The sequence below is a fragment of the Sciurus vulgaris genome (assembly GCF_902686455.1).
Source record: "Sciurus vulgaris genome assembly, chromosome: 3".
In the NCBI taxonomy this organism is placed as follows: Eukaryota; Metazoa; Chordata; class Mammalia; order Rodentia; family Sciuridae; genus Sciurus; species Sciurus vulgaris.
This window is the reverse complement of record NC_136463.1, coordinates 11,925,110-11,945,038: the sequence shown is the minus strand read 5'-3', so window position 1 is coordinate 11,945,038 and position 19,929 is coordinate 11,925,110. Positions and strand designations below refer to the sequence as shown.

At 39.2% G+C, this 19,929-nt stretch overlaps 1 protein-coding gene across 2 annotated transcripts in view; it reads left to right on the top strand.

Moving 5' to 3' along the window:
• The window catches only part of GNA13 (G protein subunit alpha 13), a 42,598-nt gene extending 22,996 nt beyond the window's left edge, over positions 1-19,602 (top strand). Inside the window, exons 3-5 of one of the 2 annotated variants that reach the window (XR_013762581.1) lie at positions 7,184-7,286; positions 8,790-8,840; positions 13,971-14,036. Coding sequence is in view for 1 of the 2 variants with exons in the window: in XM_079131997.1 (XP_078988123.1) it covers positions 8,790-8,840; positions 13,971-14,543 (624 nt within the window). In the remaining variant the exon portion in view is untranslated. Of the gene's footprint in view, positions 1-7,183; positions 7,287-8,789; positions 8,841-13,970 lie in introns of both variants that reach the window. The other variant, XM_079131997.1, reaches the window with a different exon arrangement.
• The last annotated feature ends 327 nt before the right edge of the window (positions 19,603-19,929 follow it).

Here is a 19,929-nt window from a genome sequence, read left to right as displayed (position 1 = left end):
AATGTTTTGGTATTTTTACAAGGCTTTTAGAAAGCTAATTTGCCAGCGATAGAGTGCTTGCCTAGTGTGCACAAGGCCTAACTCATCCCTGGTAGTAGAAAACTAACAAACAAAAAGGACTGGAAAAAAGTTAGTTTAGTGTAATCAATACTAAAAGATAAGTTTAAAAATCAATACCAAAAGATAAGTTTAAAATCCAATTTTGAATAAAATATGTCCATGCTTGAAATGATGCTGGGGATGATTGCATCTGAATCATTTCTCTTGGAGCTTGCTCATTAAGATTTTGACTTGGCAGATTTGTGGTAAACCTGGGAAGCTGCATTTTTAGAGGCCCATTAGGTAGTTGGTGGACTACCAAGAATAATACCGTTGGTCTAAGCCAGGCGCTGTAGCACATGCCTGTAGTCTCAACTACTTGGGAGACTGAGTCAGGAGGATTGCTACTTCAGAGTTCCAGGCCAGTGTAGGCAACATAATGGAACTCTGTCTCAGAAACATCCCCAAACCATTGGCCTAGAACAGCAGTCAGAAAATTTACCTAAAGGTCCAGATGGTATAAAATTTTAGGCTCTGCATGCCAAGATACACAGTGAAGCGCATTATTTTAAGTACTCCTATTAAAAACAAACAAACAAAAAAAAAAACCGCAAATTTCTACAGATTTTTTTTTTTAATCAGTGAAGTCCAAAATATAGTAATAAAGTTGTGTATAGTTGTATGTAAGATGGGTCTTACTGATGTGAAGAATGGGATTCTTTTGGTGGGAATAATATTTTACTTATTGAGGCTAGATACTTGGTGTTCCTTCAAAATCAGTTGCAAATGTTCATCTAGTAATGCTGTTCACTGTTCTGTAATGAGATTTCTGTACATTTTATCCCTGAAAAGGTCTTTGGGCTGGGTGTATAACTCGATGGTAGCGCTTGCCTACATGTGTAAGACCCTGGGTTCAGTCCCTAGCATCATCAAAAAAACTGAGGGTGGAGAAGAAAGAGTGCTTAGTCTGTAAATATTGATGTACATTGGTGAATGTTTTTGGTCCTGGGGATTGAACTCAGGGATGCTTTACCACTGATCTACATCCTCAGTTCTTTTTATTTTTTAATTTTGAGAAGGGGTCTAAGTTGCTGAGGGTCTTTTAAGTTACCCAGATTGGCCTTGAACTTGAGATCCTCCAGCCTCAGCCTCCCAAATCACTGGGATTACAGGTGTGTGCCCCCATCCCAGCTATATTGTATATTCTTTTAGTGTAACGTTAGTGTCGTTGCATAATAAACACAGGTTTACCATCAGTCAAAATTATCTACTTTCTAGTGCTTCTTAAAAGTGTGGCATTCAGCCAGGCACAGTGGTGCACAGCTATAATCCCATCAACCCTAGGAGGCTAAGTCAGGAGGATCACAAGTTCAAGGCTGGCCTCAGCAACTTAGTGAGACTCTTGTCTCAAAATAAAAAGGGCTGGGGATGCAGCTCACTGGTAAAGTGAGGACCAAAAATCCCAGGTGCGAGGACCTGTCCCCAGCACCAAAAATAGAAGTGTGGCATTCAGAGTTCTCGTTTCTTTTCTTTTTTGGGCGGATATGGACTTGCTACTGATATTTTTTCAATGTCATGATCTGGCAGTACTGGTGACATTTGAAACATTTTCAGGTTATTACTTTGTCACTGCAGTCCATAGAGCCCTGAGTGCTAGTACTGAGCTGGAAGAGTGTCCACATGGCCTCTGCCTCTACTGCTACCCTCTGCTGATGGAGCTTGAGAGCAGCCGGAGATGACGCATAAGCACATAAGTGTGACTGTGCTCCAGTGCATTTGGCTGGCGGACTTTATTAAGATCTGAATTTCATGTCATTTTCACATGTCATGAAATAGTAGTCCACTAACTTTTCCCCCAGCCAGTTAGAAAATTAGCCATTCAAAAGCAGGTGGCAGGCTGAATTTGGCCTGCAGGCTAATTTGTGGATGAACACTGGTCTAGAGTCTAGATAGATTAAAAAATAATAATAAAATCCAGTGACTGAACCAGTAGTAGTAGTTCACTACCATTGTTACTACTTTTTCAGCAGTACTGTGATGAGGGTCGTTTTTATATGTCTTAATACATTTGATCCATGTTGCCAGATTGTTTTCTAGAGTAAGTATGCCTTGCCTTTAAAAAAAAAAAAAAAAAAAAAAAAAAAAAATCTGTATTCGATCCTCATCTTTATAGACTTTAGAAATTATATTCTTCAGGCATGGAGCAGACTTTGAAGTTAAAATCTCTTCTTTTTACCTCTTTTAGTAGAGTTGCCCCTTTCCTATTGATATAAAACTGCCAGTTATTTGACTGTGTTCTCAATAAAGCAGATAATTTCATCTTGTGTATTCTTTGGCTGTTCAGTTTAAATTCCATATCCTTTTAAAGTAATACTTCGGAATCCTCTCCTTTAAATATTTCAGCTGTGCAAAAGAGCATTGAATAAATCTGTCATTTGTCCAATATCAGGGCAAGTAAACTGTTGTCTCTTTATAACAATATGTTTAGTAGAAATTATTTTCTAACTTGTGTTCTCAGCTTTTATGTTAACTTAAAATTTAGGGCTTCTGACACATTTTGTCTTTACAAGCAAAGAAGTAATGTTGTAACAAATAGTTCTTGTGAATGGGGGATATAACATTGGGCCATTCCCAACTTAGACGAAATTTTGTTAAACACATAGGAAATACAATTCATAGACCCTCCTAGAATTTAAAACTCAAAAGATAACTGAAGCGTATCAGTGTTCATGGATTTTGACAACAGTCCGCCTATCTCATGGCTCGAACCTGGTCTGCCTGCCACTGTGCCATTGTCTAGATGGAATCTCAGTGTCCACAGACTAAAGAATAACTGAAAGGTGTTTCCCAGTGCCGTGCTGCTTTGGATTTTTCAGGCCCGATACAGTAACCTGGACAGAGAGAAAGAACTAAGTAGCATAAAATATCTTCAATTTTAAAATTCTTACCTGTGAAATGAATTTTCTTTAGAATTTTATTGAAAATTCCCTTCAGTAACATAAAATGAACCAGGAAAAGTTTGAATGCTCTTGTTATAACCATTAAACAGGGAGTCTTAGACCCACAGTATTTCTTCCCTAATATTTGAAAGCCTTTACTTTTGTTTTAGCAAAAAAACTAAGCTACATAATTTGAATAATGAACCTGTGAAGTGAATTTCAGATAAATAGACACATGGCAAATAAGGAAGGAAGAATCTAACTTTAAAACATTTGTACAAACCAAACTTGTTACTTTGGGTAGAACGCAAAAGATTCTCCCACCCTTGAACCCCGTAATTCTCTTCATTATCCTGTTGGGGAAATCAAGGCCTGGTGAAGGTGAGACTTGGCCAGATCTCCTCAGTGTTAGAGAAAGGACAGAAATTCCCATCCTTTCCTTGATACTGATACTAGGAAATCAGCTCTCTTCATCACTTCTTCTACAATTGATAGGAAAAAATAGTTGTGGATAATTTTTCCGGAGAAGTCATTCTTTTTTCACCAACACTCCTGGAGGGAGGAGAGGCTGCCAGATGCCGGGCACTGAATGAGTATAAAATTTGCATGAGGACTCGAAGCACAAACCAAAAGAAGTGAGAGAAGACCTTGGGCCTCCTGCGTACAGACACACCATCATTTGTGTCCAAGTCCTTAAAGGTTAAATTGGAAGTGACACAAATTTTGTGTTTTTTGATTTGCAAATTTTTTGAGATAGCAGAAAGCTGAGTTTATCTCTGTTGTCTTCTGCTTTTTTCAGTAAAACTCTTAAAAGCTGATGATGAAAATTTTCCAATAAAAACCTCCCAAATTACCTAACTCAAAAAAGCACTTTATAACAGCATGCCTGTGCACACACGTGTGCAGGTAGGTGTCTAGATCTTTGTTTCAGATCATTTTAATTTGGAAGAAAATCAGCATTCGATCTTATCTGGATACTTATGATAAATGGTAGAAAATCTACGTTTAAACTTTTATTGTTCTTAAGTGTGCTGAGGTTTCAGTTTATAGCCATGCACATTAAAAATATGTTAGCCCATACTTATATCTTCCACCCACCATGCTGCTTACTAACAGAAGGGTCTGTAGCAGCACCTGTGATATGAAATGGTGAATTAGTATGTCTTTTTTGATTGGGGTGTTATTTTAAACTAAAATATATTTTTCATAGGAATAGTATTTAAAAGTGGGCTGGGGTGTAGCTTGGTGGTAGAGTGCTTACCTCATGCTTGAAGCCCTGGGTTCAGTCCCAACACCCCGATCCCCCAACACACACAAATTTAAGTGTGTGTACTCCCTGAGTAAAGTGATGGGAAAGAAGGCAAACTAAATTCAGTTGGCAGAACTGGCTTACTTGGAACTTGAAATATTAGAAACAATTCATCCATATATTTAAATGTGAAAAAATAATAATTTCGGTTTTATAGCTTTGAGCGCTCAAAGGACTTGATAAATTCTGATATAACAACTTCGGGTAGAGGTTGAGATTTAATCATAGAACACAAACATTTTTCTGTAATTATTGCCATTTGATTTTGGTGATACTATGAATTCTAATAAACAAGTCATGTAGTAATCAGACACAAAAGACAAGATCCCCGCTTAGGAAATCATTTTAATAATTTTTGTAATACCAAGAAAACAAATAGGGGTGATTTTTCTTCCCTTTTCTTTTCTTATTTTGAAAAGAGATGCCACAAAATTACTTTTGCTTGTATTTGAAATAGCTAAAATAAAATGGTACATAATTCATTCTACAGTCTTATGAATCCTTGAGTCCAGATGTGTTATGGAGTTAAATTCTCTTTTCATGTCAGAAAGGTAATCCAGTATATGACTTTGCTGACATTGTAACATCCACAGTTTTTGTGTAGAAGAATATTTGAATAGATAGGATAAACACAGACTGCAAGGGGCCTAATGTTAATTCATTGCAGGTTTTGCTGTCAGATGAGGTCGTAGAAGCCAAAAGCAATAAAAGTTTGTGAATCAGGGTTGTAGACCTACAATTGGTAATACACTATTTTAATTTAGTATGCGGTATAAATCATGTGACAGTTATGTCAGATATAATTGTTTTAACTATAATATTTTGTTGCATTAGTATACAAAGATTTATTAAGTTGCTCCCCTAATGTTCAGTAGGAAAGTGTACTTCCAGATTTTAGTATCATAAGTAGCACTGAGTAAATATCCTTTCATATTTATCATTTTGTTTATGCCGAGTAAGTCCCTTAAAATGAACCAACAGTCATTAAAAGTTTTATGAATCATGCTACTCTTAACTTTCTAAAAGGTCTGTGGATTTGCAGGGTCACTAGCATTGGGGAACAAATTTCTCTGTATCCTCACAAACAATGCATTCGTAAGATTACTTTAACTTTCATTTATCTGATTATTAGTTAAGATCAACAATGCTAATTGAAAGACATTTTTGTATAGTTGAACTTTTATTGTTGATTTGGACATAGGACTTATTTTCTCTTTTAAATAGAGCTCCCTTGCTCTGGGGTCCCTAAAATGCTAAACATCAGTCACCGTAATGTGGAATTGCTCTGAGTTTGCACCTTAGTAAATTATAGAACCATGTACAAAACATTCCTATATGATCTTGGCTTAATTTACCTTCACCCAGACATGCTACTGAAGAGAAGAATCAACTCAGTGTTTTACCTGTCGGGGTAGGAGGGGCTGGGAGAGCCCTGTGGCAGCAGGTGGCAGGCACCTTGACAGTATTTAACCAGTGCTGTGGGCACTCTCCTGTGATTACTATAGATGTTCACCAAAAGCCCTTAGAGCTGTGTGCTCAAAACTGTTTCTCACAGTGTTACTCTGAAAATATTAAAAACTATTTATTAAAATAAATAATTCAAATATCTAACATTGGATTGTTTTATTTAGCTTTTTAGCATATATATATATACTTAAATTATTATAACTATTAAAATTTATTTATAATGAGGTGCAGTGGTGTATACCTATAATCCCAGCTACTCAGGAGGCCGAGGCAGGAGGATCCAAGCTCAAAGCCAGCCCGAGCAACTTAACAAGCTCTGTCTCAAAAATTAAAAAGGCCTGGGATGTACTCAGTGGTAGAATGTTCCTCAGTTCAGCCCCCAGTACAGCCAAAGAGCAATAGTAATAACTGCTTAAGTGGAAAACCTGAGTGCGAACTGGCCTCTGTTATTTCGACGATGTGATGGTAAGTATATCAAGAATGGTCAGAAGGAGACATCTTGTGTTTAACGGGCTATTGCTGAGTGATGAAGTTAAGTTATTGCTTATTTCCTTCTTAAGTACTTAAAGCTTATAACCTCCTTTGGGTTGTGCAAACAAACCTCTAAGTAAATAGTGATGTTATTACTTAAAGATGAATCCCAGAGGACTCTTTAAATGAAAATACTACTTTTTCATTAAAACAAGTGACATAATCCAAAATATTCATATGGGTTTGACCAAATAATATGTTTATGCAAAGTGAATCAGTGGACATTTTTATTTTCCATTCTCTGAAAAATCATCTTTAGATGCTGTAAATATTGAACCAACTTTCCTGGTCCAGAAAAAAATAATTACTAATTACCATTGCTTAAGATCCTGAGGAGATCACCTGCAGTCCCTACCTGCTGCACACTTGGTCCTCGTCCAGGCCATGCTGGGGATCACCAGAACCTTTCCAGGAGACTTTGAGTTAGACATAGATGCCTTTCCATTTTCCAGTGTGTTGACACTTAACCCTGGTGGTAAGGAACAGCAGCGGGCAAAGTGCCCCGGTGGGCCAAACCGCCCACGCTGTGGCACCAGATCAGTGTCGGTCTCAGGCTGGACTGGTTGTGTTCTTCACTGCTGTTATTTCAAGGTGAAAAAATCAGAAACAAACAAAACCAGTTTTATTTAAAACTACCCTTGAATGAACTGTAAGATTGTTAGTTGTGTTTAACCTTCACTTTGACTGCCCGTCTCTCTAGTATTTTCTGTTGAAATGGGAAGCAGGCCGATGGGCCCGGGAAGGAGCCTGCGAGTGGCCAGGTGCGGGCGCTGTGCTCGCTCCCTTTTGTGGAGTGCCATTTTTACCTGGAAGAACAACTGACATTCATTCTTTAGAGGTTTTTAGAGGTTATTAGCTCATCATTCCATGGAAAATAACTGTGATTTTCTCTTACCAGTGAGAAAACTTGAACTTTTGAGTGAAAGTGAGAATTCAGGAGAACTTGTGCTGCCTGCCACTGTGAACTTGGCAGCTTCCCAAAGACTTGTGATAAGATTGAGGTGACATTAACAAATATGATCTTTAAAATACTTTGAAATGAAACATTTGGAAGATCTGCATAACTTAGTGACACTGTGCTCCACATGAGCAATATCTGATGTTACAGAATTGTAGATAAATAAAAGGTCCATAAAGAGCACAGGATAGATCAGTGAACTTTGACCTAAGGGAATGTGAAGTGTTCCTGGGTCAGGTTTCCCCGGGGGACCTTTATGAAACTCCCACTCACCAAGTTTTGGTATGGTAACAAAGAAGAATATTTATAATTATCTGAAAAGTTATTAGAACACTCATCTTTTTCCAATACCACTGTTGTATGGGGCCAGAATGTCTGCATTTTTTTCAACCAGAATAACCTGTTCATAGCAGTTCAAATGCAGAAGCAAATGAGAGTCTCACTGTCATCTGTTAAGCCATACAAAAATATTTTAGCATACATGTAATGGACTTACTGGTGTTTTAAAATGAAATAAAGTATTTGGTAAAATTTCTCAGTTTATTCTGTAATATGGTGACTAGCAATAGCTGTGACCTTCATAAACAAAAGCTTTGGGAATCCTCAAGAATCTTAAGACACATAAAGGGCTCCTGAAACCAAAAACCTTTGAGAACGCTGCTTTAAAGTCTTGTGACTCATCATGTTCCTGGGTGTCCCTGGCAGTGCAGGCACTGGATGGAGCCTAACCCCAGACCTGCTAAGCAAGACCCTGCAGCCCAAGGAGCTGCACACAGGAGTGCTGCCTCTGGCCGCCGCAGCTTCAGGCAGGACAGGGCAGCAGCACACAGCAGGGCAGGTTGAAACATGGAGGGCTCGGGCCTGAGACTCAGACCCAGAGCAGCCTCCCTTCCCAAAACACATTCCCTCCTTCTGAAGTCCCAGGTAGCTGTTTGAAATTCCTTGGAGGTCTAATAAAAATCTGGTCTCAGCAGGGGAAGGCCACTCAGGAAAAGAAGACCCATCAGGGATGTGAAACCCACAAAGCCCCCAGAATCGTGGGGAGCATCTTGTGTCTGTCCAGGCATACGCCTACTTCAGGAAGATGTTATACAGGCTCTTGCCTTGCCTCTGTTTGTTCTCATCCCTGAAGATAATCACCACTGCTATAAACTCAAAAGAGAATATGTAGACAAAAAGAATCTTATTTCAATTTTAGTTGTAGATTTGTGTTTATCTCAAAAGCAGTTTTCACCTTTTAATTACATCTTCCCTTTGGGGGACTTAGTTCTATCAAAAAATCTTACCTGTAATCCCATCCAAGTAGATGATCATTTGGGGCATTATTTCTGCAGAGCAATTATGAAATTAATCAGCCTTTGCAGATTTAGTGCTTTGACAGAGCAGACTTACACATTTTTAGAAGGGTTTGTAGTTCATTCTGAATTGGTGACTAAACAGAGTATGTTTGGATTAAGTGTACAACCAGACAGTGGAATATAAACTGTTGTGACAAGATCTTCTATTTCTGAACCTTCATAACTATTTATTTTCTTCTTGTTTTTAGGGTGAATCTGTAAAATATTTCCTGGATAACTTGGATAAACTTGGAGAACCAGTAAGTTTTAAAACTGGATGTTTATGTTTGTTGATATCTAGAAGCAGTACTCAGGATATTAATGTTTTTATTTTGGTGTAGCTTGTTAAGAAATTTAGAAAAAATATGTATTGAGCTATTCGCCTCTTCCTTTTTTTCCTAGTGGCAGTGGTCTGACTCATCCTTATTTCAGAGCGATTGGTAGCTAAAAATATTGAATGACTTGTAATTTTTCAAAATGAAAAAAAAAATTATTTTCCAATTGTGACACTTTTTTCTTCCTTTACCACCTAGCCCTCTGCCAGTTTCCTTGAGGAATTGCCCTACCCACTGTTTCATGGAAGTAAAACTGTTGAAAGAGATTTATGTTTGAAGATGAGATTGCACATTATCTACTATCTTTCAGTGTGGTTTGGGGATTTGTAAGCAGAGTAGGAAGAACACGGTGGACCGATTTGTTTCTGGAACATTAGCAAAGTCTGTTTTTCAAGTTCAGGACTCCCTTGTGCTGAGTTACAGCATGGCAGGCTTGATCCTGGGGCCTGCTGAAGAGACTCCACAGGGTAGGAGGAGGAGTTGCACCTGGAAAGTCTTGTACCTTCCTGGCAGGTCTTCCTTGGAGCAGCGACTCGGCTGCGCTGGAGCTTCTTCTGGCTCCTGGACCATGGCAGGCAGAGCGCCCCTTGGCTGTCCTCCTTGTTGGACTAGTGCAGAAGAGGTCATTAGGATTAGGGTTTCTGCTGCTTAGAAAATGTTTGAAGACCATTGTCCTAGAGTGTTTGTTACTTATTAAATTTAGTGTAGCTTCATTTGCCTCCTTTTAAAGCAATTGTCTTTTATAAATGTTCATATGGTCTTGTGGGTTCTTTGAAACTTTTGCCTTTGGAAATATAACTGAAGAAAAGCACAAAATGAACCTGTTGCAAGTAAGAAAATAATATGCTGCTGGGATATGTAGGCATGTGAAGCTGTACCTTCTTTTTCCTAGCAGGTTCATTTTCACATCTTCCTTTTATTTTTTTAAATTGCATTTGTCTGCTTTTAAGCCAGTATGTTTTAGCCCTGCCTGTTTCCTAGACACAGGTGTCCCCCCAAAGTTGAGATCTCCAAAATGTATCTGTTTTTACTCATTCAGTACATCAGTTAAACTTTGTTTTAAGGTCTGTTTTTGGTTTTGTTTTTTATTGTTTTGTTTTTTAACTCATTCTATCTGGTCAGAGTATAAACCTTTTTTTTTTTTTAAATACAGGTCAACTAGAAAGAAGACTTAGTCAGTGACCTATTTATTAAGAGTTATTTCTTATTGTCAAAACAGAGCTGAGCCACCTTGATCTGCTCTTGTCAGTTTACTTTTCCAATAGGCCTTCCTTCCCTGAGCACACCATTCGACTGGGTCCCTCTTCCTGACTCTCAGTGTCAGGCCTTGATTTTTATCTCCTTTGCATTATTATTATATGGACAACTACTTTATATTTACCTTTTACCCATATCTTTCCATAAGGGCCAAGATCTCATCTCCTGATCCTGAAGAGTTGAAACCCTGGTATCTGGAGTCAGTGCCTGGCATGAAGTAGGCACTCCACAAATAGTCTTTATTTTTATTTTTATTTATTTATTTATTTTTTCAGTGCCGGAGTGGAATACAGGGCCTTGCACATGCTAGGCAAGCACTCTACCACTGGGCCACAACCACAGCCCAACAGATAGCTTTTGAATGATACTCTAAGCCAACTCTAACCAATTTGTAGTGCCTACTTAGAATCTTATGTTGACAGTGACTCTGAAGCCACATCTGGAATTAAAAAGAAGAGTTGAGGTCAGCAGTAGTTGTAAAGGAGGGGAAAATAAACCTGGGTGTATTTTTGTCACCCATTTTGTACCTATCAGACAAGTCACAGGATTGCACTGACTGTCTTAGGTCCCAGGGCCATTGAAGCTCTGCTCTGCACTTAGCCCTAAGACATTCTTAGAGGTGGAACAACACAGGGGATGAGGACTTGGGTCCCAGCTCCATTGCATACTAGCTCCACATGATCTTCTCTAAACTGCAGTTTCTTCATTCATAACATGAGTTTGTAAGAGAATGCAGCTTGTAGGGTTATAGAATATTACATAAAATAAGCCTGGAAGGTGTAGAAATGAGGCAGATGCCCTGTGTTTGCTATTTTGTTTTTTAATCTCTACATTTAAAGAGCTCAGCCTAATCAGAGAAAGAACTAATATACTTAAACAAGTAGAAGACCATTAAATGATACTGAGCACAAAGATAATATTAGCTTATGGGCTGAAGAAAAGTCTTTCTGAAACAGTTGGAGCTAGTGCATTAGTGTAAGTGAAACTAACTGCCTGAAGGGTGGGGCGGATTTGGACAAGTAAGGAGATGTGACCCACTGAGGCAGGAGACAGCTGGGTGTGTTTAGTTTTAGGCACATCTGTCTGGTGGAGGATGCGTACAGTTTTAACATGAGAAAACGTTTGTAGAAGACACTGACTTCAGTGTTTATCCATTGCACTGAACTTGCACTGTTGTTGAAATGGATTAAAATGTAATGATACCGAGGTGAGGCTTTGTGCTGAGCTTGAACAGTGCAGAACAGAGTCTGCTGATCGCAGAAATAAGGTGTATGGAGAGCCCTGAAAGCCAGTCAGCACAGTCTGAATCTGACACAGTGAGGAGGCCATCATAAGGTCTGCGGTTGTGATGCAGGAGGTTGGCTTGGGAGAGGCTGGCAGGGCAAGAGATGAGCATTCTAGGCAGAGAAACCAGAACTGAGAAGACAGGCCATACCTGAGATGATAACAAATGGGGGAGTGGAAATAGAGAAGAAAGGGAACACTTAAGAGAGTCAAAGAAGGAACTGCAGGATTTGTTACAAAATAGGAGATGACGGGGAGAGTCCAAGTAATGGAGGACAGAAAGGCAAGAAGTAAAAAGGGAAGCACACAATTGGGGCTAAGAGGAGCTGACCAGGGAGGAAATGAGCTTCTTGGTGAGTATGTGTGAAGATCATCGAGTGCAAGTGACTGGCGAGCATCTAAAAATGAGAGGCTCCAATGCAGGTGCCCCGAGGCCTCCAGCCTTCCTTGACTCCCCCTTTCCTGCAGTGGTAGTGATGCCAGTGTGGCCCACGCAGCAGTGACAGCTACTTGCCACACATAACTCTTAAGCACTTCACCCCTTTAGGACCAACTTCCTTGGTCCTAAAGTGACCATCTGCCTGTCATCTCTACAAACAAGAAACTGAAACACTTGCCCAAGGTCACATAGTTGTGGTGGCCAGCAGGCTGCAGGAGTCATATTCCTAATCAGCTTACTCTTTTCTGCCATTTAGCACTTGATTCTGTTGTCCTGCATTCTGTGCTTCATGCAAATTAGACTTTACATTCCTGACTAGATTGCTCGCTCATTATAAAAACAATAAGAACTTTTGATTTTTATGGAATTAGAAAGTTTTCAGAATGCTCAGGGCTGACATTCCTGAAGTAGGCGGCACAGACAGAACATGTAAACCAGGACCACCTTCTGGAAGCAATTGGACTTTAAGTATCCAGGATCATTATGTACCCCTCATAATCTTATCCCTGGTTATTTTCATCTTAAGAAATAGTCCAACTGATGTGTGAGAATTTTAATTGCAGTATATCTGTTAATTACAACAAAAAATTGGCAACAACCCACTAGTAGAGGAATGTTAATGTAAATTATAGCACATTAATGCTTTTGATGTGATTTGTAGTTTTTAAAAATGAGAGGACAGCATGTACATATGGAACAGTTCATAATAAAATGTCAAGCAGAAATATGAAGGCAGGCTCAAAACTGTGTATGTGCTCATTATCAATAAAATACCTGTGTACGTGGACCATAGCTAGAATAATACATGAAAAAGCTAACACTTTTATTGGAGTCCTCGAGTTATTTCATGAGGGGCTGGGATTGCCAATAACCAGAAACTGAACTGCTTTTTTAAAATCCTTAATTCTATTGGCATCTTTTGAGGAGTGAGTGGTCATGTTGTAATGAAATTTCAAAATCATTACACTACCTGGGAAGACATAAAATGCAAGCAGCATTATGAATGGCAGCATTGTTTTAAATTCTGCCTGATTTTAAAGATATTTTGACTGTGGTGATAAGCATAAAGACCTTTCCTGCTAACATACTACCAGAAACCTGTGTCAGTGTTGCGGAGGCGTACTGGACTGTGTGCACCGCCTCAGGAAGTATGTCATCAGGGTGAAGCTGCCCTTGGTTCAAGATCTTAGTGCCCAGGAAGAGCTCACTCCATCTTTGCAAAAGCCTTCCCTCCAAGGCACGTAGGCCAGGTCTGATGCCTTCCAATTCACAGGCACTGGTGTTGACACACAAAGTAAGTGACTAGTTGTGAGTTCTTGGGTCAATAAATGAGAAAATTGGAACACAACTACTTGGACTATACCCTGGAACAACCTTAGCAAGTGGTTCTAAGTATGTGTGAGTAGCAGAAGTGCTTTCCACACAGGTGATACAGCAGCAGCAGTACTTGGGGCTCGCTGTGCCTCTTGAAGCGGTAATGCACAGTAACAAAGCATTAGAGTGGGTTAGAGAGGCGGACAGGCCAGAGCCAGGCATGTATTGGATTCAGATGCCACTGGTTTTTTTTGTTTTTGTTGTTGTTGTTTTTGTTTTTGTGGTGCTGGGGATCGAACTCAGGGACTTGTGCTTGCAGCGCAAGCACTCTACCGACTGAGCTATCTCCCCAGCCCGCCACTGCTTTAATAGAGGTGCAAGAAGCAGTGTGGAGATGGCAAGGCTGGGGGCATTGAGAGCCCTCGAGGGATGGAGGAGCATGTGCAATGGGGGCAGCCGAAGGCAGCCTGCAGGTAGGACTTGAGCTGAAACCTGAGCAGTCTTGCAGTGGTGGAAAAAATAGTAGATGCTGCTCCTGGCAGTGAATTTAGAACCAGTCTTTGTCAACTAACGTTTTAATAGTTCTTGGCATTTTTTTTAATGAGAACAATAGTACTATTAAGCATTGATGCTTTCATGTATCAAAAAAATGACTTTTAAAAGATCATTTTGTTCGCATATCCATCCATTAGTAGTCCATTAAAAAAATCTAATCATTACTTCTGGATTACTGAGTATAAAACTGTTTTTTTCTTTTCCAGGATTACATTCCATCACAGCAAGATATTCTGCTTGCCAGAAGACCCACCAAAGGCATTCATGAGTACAACTTTGAAATTAAAAATGTCCCTTTCAAAATGGTTGATGTAGGTGGTCAAAGATCAGAAAGGAAACGTTGGTTCGAATGCTTTGACAGTGTGACATCAATACTTTTTCTTGTTTCCTCAAGTGAATTTGACCAGGTGCTTATGGAAGATCGACTGACCAATCGCCTCACAGAATCTCTGAACATTTTCGAAACAATTGTCAATAACCGGGTTTTCAGCAATGTCTCCATCATTCTCTTCTTAAACAAGACAGACTTGCTTGAGGAGAAGGTGCAAATTGTGAGCATCAAAGACTATTTCCTAGAATTTGAAGGGGATCCACACTGCTTAAGAGACGTCCAAAAATTCCTGGTGGAATGTTTCCGGAACAAACGCCGGGACCAGCAACAGAAGCCCTTGTACCACCACTTCACCACGGCCATCAACACGGAAAACATCCGCCTCGTCTTCCGTGACGTGAAGGATACTATTCTTCACGACAACCTCAAGCAGCTTATGCTACAGTGATGTACAAAAGACTTGCTATTTTAATACCTTTTTGTGTTTTTGATTGTTTTCTGTTTGTCTTGTCTTGTTTTTTAAAATAGCAGTTTACAACAAGAATTAGAAAGTCTTGATTCTGTGTTTAACATTTTGGAAATCTTAGTCCTTCGGCCTTTGGTTTGTGGCTGAACGCTGCAGAATCACACATTGCCAGTGTCTGCTGGGATTCAGGCTTTGATTGGTCTCACCATGGCACCCACTCAAGTCCACTTGTAACTTCCTGGCCACCTCTGACTAGGTCTATTTCAGGCTTTAAATTCTTCTGCTTTTTCAACAGAGTTCTGTGGTGCCAAGTGTAGATGGCATCCTTGAATACTTGCAGGAATGCCATTGGGAATTTAGGCTCCAGTGTGGGGAAGAGATCTTCTGTATGCCCCACACAGAGCCATGACACTTGGGGCCCCGCTGAGGGCCGCTCCCGTTGTGAAAGCACTGGGGGAAGGATTTTATCTGAGGAGTGGCATCTGTCGATTTACGCAGGTCTAACCTTCATGTGTTTGCAGTTGCTCATATACACCACAGTTGTTCTGTTTTAAAATTCCTATGATTTCTGAAGGTAATGTTCTGAGAGTTTAAAGTTTACATAAGGATTTCTGCCCTGGTGGGAATGGGACCAGGGAGCAAAAGTCAAGCAAGTGCTATCATAGTGTCAAAAGTAATGAGTGGCATACAGTTTGCCTTTTTCCTACTTCATAATCATGTCATTTAATGTTCCATATGTTTTGGCCAAAGCAGCGAATAAAGATTGCAAGCAACTAGGTAACAAATCGACATGCCTGGTCCAGGATGCCACGTGGGTCACTTTTTTCTTTTGCTCCTCTGTCCCATCCCCAGCAACAACAAACTGTGGCATTTTTAAGGGATCCTTCTGTTTGTTTGGAGCTTGCCAAGGGCAGTGTTTTCCTGTCGGACTATTCAAGAAGGCATTATTTGAGATTCCTATTCATTCTTGGTGTGTCTCTGAAAGATACACTGTGTACATGTTTGTGTAATTATTGTTTCTGAGATGCCAGCTTTATCGAGGTACATTTTAAAGTTTTCAGAATGCTTCTAAGGATAAGTAGTAATTTCTTTAGTTCACACTTGCTTACCCCGTTCAGCCATTCCCGTGGAGTAGCTTTGATCACGGACGGATCAGCAGAGTGGCTGGTGTGCAGTACTGCCTGTCGGTTGTATGTAGTGTTGAGTTGGATTCAAGATACAGATGTACAAAGCTGGAAGCAGTTTGCAAAGTCTGACAGCTTTTCTGCTTTTCCTAAAAATTGTGATTAAGACTGTGATATCTGTCACTTTACTGTATAGCTGACTGTGTTCTCAGGTATTTTATTGGTCCTTGAAAGATCAGTCAACATTGTGGATCACCTGTCCTTTTCTAGACGGTGAATTGTGTTCTGTCTTGCTGTCGTGTAGGAGAGGTAGACCTTGCAGTGTGCTAACAGGGATTTGTTCTTGACATCCTCACTTTTCCTGCATTTGGAATTTCACTGTCGTCATATCCATATAAATCCCAGTGTCCTCATGCCTTGGTAATACATGAGCTTCAGATACATAGCCCAACATGGTAAATGCAGGTGTTCATAGCATAATTTGTGCATGTTTTAATAGTTCTACTAGTGCTTCTTGCCAAAAAGAATAGAATATATTGTTTAAATTTACAGGGTTAGCATAACCCTAGTGCTAATAAATATCTGAGTATGTGCACAGTAACATTTGGTCTGTTCAGTAGAGCCTACTGTAAATTTAGCAAATAGTTTTATTGAATGGCCAAGACAAATATTTAACTACAGTGAAAGCTGCAGTCAGTTCCCTATAGAAAGTGGACAACTTAGTCTTATTGAAGCTATTTTAAGATCTGATAAGAAGCATAAGTATTGCCTGACAAAGCAGAAATTACCAAGTTTCCCCATTTTAGTTACCACCAAGAAACATTAAAACACCAACGAGATGTAGTGTCATTTGCAGTTTTCTTCTGATGTGTGCAATGTCTCAAAATCAATGTTCTTTTAAAATAGGACTTAGAATCTATTTTGAGGCAGTAAGTTCTATTTAATTTGTACAGCCTTGCTTAGACATTCAGTAGAACTGTGAGGTCCAACCTAAAGGCTTCAGTCCACATGTTCTTATGTGCTGTATTTTTAAACCATTTGAAAGAAATCTTATACCTATATCATGAAAGCCACATCCCTTTGAGTTAAAGTACCACTATGTGAAGAGGGAGTCGAAATTTAATGAACAGAACTGAAAATGTGCTCTTTTCACTATGCTAACTTCCCCCAATCTCTAAAAAGTAACTCAGATTTAAAAGTTCTTTGATGTATTTAATTTTCCAAATCTTTAGTTATGATTTGGAATAAAATGTGCCTACTTCTGTATTGCTTTCTGTTCTTCACTCTGAATGCCTTCTCATTTATCTGAAGAAATCTCACACAAGTGTCTTTGTTGACCTTGAAGAAATTATACAGAGTTGCCTTATAAATCATAGAACAACACAAATTAGACCTTAATTTTTATAGAGAAAGGGTTTTGTCAAATGTTTTCTGAAGTTCTAAGTAATTCAAGATCTAAGTGATCCAAGGCATGCCTCTGCCACTTAAATATTATTTTTAATAGCCTGAATTGTTGCTTCCTGCCAAATATTGTATTAAGTTGAAGTCTTCATTTCAGTTTTATATCTGAAAAGGGCTCTTGATAGCTAATGAGCTACTGCAACCAAAGAAGACAGCGTGGAATGAAAGTGATCATTTGTTTTTGTTTTCTTTTAAGTTGCATTGATGGGTACTTTACCTAGACAGGGTCCTCTGGTTAATCTCTCCAGTGGAGACCCTTGATGGAAATCTTGTTTGGTTGGTGGCAGTGGTTGGTTTAAAGAGGAAGAAAATGGGCCAGATGTGGTAGCGCATGCCGGTATTCCCAGCAGCTCGGGAGGCTGAGGCAGGAGGATTGCAAGATCGAGGGCAGCCTCAGCAACCAAGCAAGGCCCTAGCAGAACCCTGTCTCAAAATAAAAAATAGAAAGGGCTGGGGATGTGGTTCATTGGTGAAGTGCCCCTGATATTTAATCTAGTACCAAAAAACAAAACAAAAAAAAAAGTGGAAGGAAATAAGACCACCTTAATACTAGAAGATATTACAGGTGTTGATTAAGATTCAATAGGTATCATGTGCCCTATAATTAAATCTTAACTTTCAATGTGTGCCCAAATATTTGTATCTTGTGCTTTTGAGAAAATGTAATTTTCAGCATTAGTATTCACATCTGGTTATGCCTTATTTATATGAAGAATGAAGTTAGCAACTTATGCTATTATATCCTGAAGTTCAAATCACTATTTCAGAAACCCTCAAATTGGTGCTTTCATTATTTAATGATACACTTAGACAAAACCCCAAAGGAGCCTTTTGAAACAAGTTACCCTCCATTGCAATTTGTAGCAATTTTATTTCTGTATATGTAATGAGAAGGCTAAATATCAGTGTTAACTCTTCATTTCTTGTTGGAATCATATAGTCATGCCTGTAAAGTCCAGTCAAACATTTGTAACAGAACTCCCTAATAAATCTAGAGAAAGTCACTCTGTTACCTTTTCATTTCTTTTAATTTTACTAAAGGAACCAAGAACAAAAGCTTTGCACCTTTTCTTCCCTTGGAAGTCCGACTTGTGCTGGTCACCTGGCCTCTGTACCATTGTTTCAGCTTGTTCAATCCCGCAAATCAGATGATCTTCACGTTGTGCTGCTTGACTAAAAGTACTGGTTTTTTTTTTGTTTGTTTGTTTTGTTTTGTTTTGTTTTGTTGTTTTGCTTTTCCTAATGCTAGAACACGGGTCGGCTTTTCGGTCTAGTAAAGATGAGGCGAGGTTGAGTGGGTGTGGCTGTGTCCTCGTGTTCCACATGAAGCAGATGCTGCATACATGCCCCTTGCGTTATGGTACGAGGTTAGGGCTTAACCAGTCTACCCTAGAGCTTGAGGTCTGCATCTAAACCGGAACATTGTAAGCCAGTTTTTCTTTGGCTTTTTCAAGTACCATCAAGTGGTTATTAGCCTTGGACTGGCCCGCGACTGTTAGCATCATTTGAAGTACATTGTACCACTAGCATTCTTATGTCTGTATGTGAATTTATGGTCAGCATTTAAATTAATATGTTCGCCCTGGTGGCATTCAGGTCTAACCATCTGGTTTTAAATGCTGGAACTTTACACAACATTGATTGTTGTTTCAAAGCATTAATGACAGAGCAGTATTTTCTGGGTTGATCAGAGATTTTGTGACCTATACAAATCTGTAAATGATGGACATTTACAGATGGATAGAAGTCTACTGGGACCTACTGGGCGAGAATCTCCTGTTGATGAGTGTCAGTGATATGAACTACTTACTTGGTATGTGATTTTGGTTTGTATTTAGAAAGCTTGTTTATGATATTCCTTTAGTGAGTGATGAATCTGTCCCTAGGCAAGCTGTTTGATGGTACCGGGAATAAAGGTGAGGGGAAGGGACTAATTCTCATTAAGTACGTGTAACAGCGCAACAAACGATGCCATTTACCCTTGACCTCTTACTTGAAAGCAGAATCGCAAAATGTTTAAAATGGTTTTCTCTGCTACTCTGACATGCTGTGGAGAGCTCATTTACCACAAGAAGCCTTATCAAAAAGTCTATTTTGTAACAACCTCGTAGATACTGTACCTAACAAAACATAATTTGTATTAGCTCTGTATAAAAGTATTTGTGGCTTAGGGTTTTTGATAGAATTTTTTATAACCTTCCAAGAACTAAGCACATTATTTGATATTGTTGTAAATTTTTTTTGGTCAGTGCTGTAGTTCAGGATTGGCAATAAATTATTTCTGATGGAGGTCTAAAAGAGGAAAAGATGGTTTGGTTTTTACAAAATGAGTTGCTATTCAGTAAGGCTTTTTACTTTTGTACATATTTTGCAAAAAAAAAAAAAGAATGCCTTTTGCTATTAATAATTTGCTTTGTGAAAATTACTGACATTTAATAAACATTTCTAAATGATTCGATACTATGATGTTATTTAAACTAACCATTTGATAAAGGACTAGTGCAAAGCAGATGATGAGTTTAAAGTTTGAAAGCAAAGGTTTCATCCAGTGACTCAAGGCTCAGAAATAGACTCCAGCAGATCTGCACCAATACTCTGCCTTAGTAATAGTCCCGAAAACTAGTCCTTACTGAAGGTGGAGAGGCAGACTCCCAAGGGCGTTCCCAGGAGGAGGAAAAAGGAGCCACTGTGTGCTCTCCTCTCCATGTAGACTTGTCCAGACTGCATTAGGCTGCGTCCTTGGCCCCTGGTCTGTCCAGCTTTGTTATGCGTAATGTAATAGA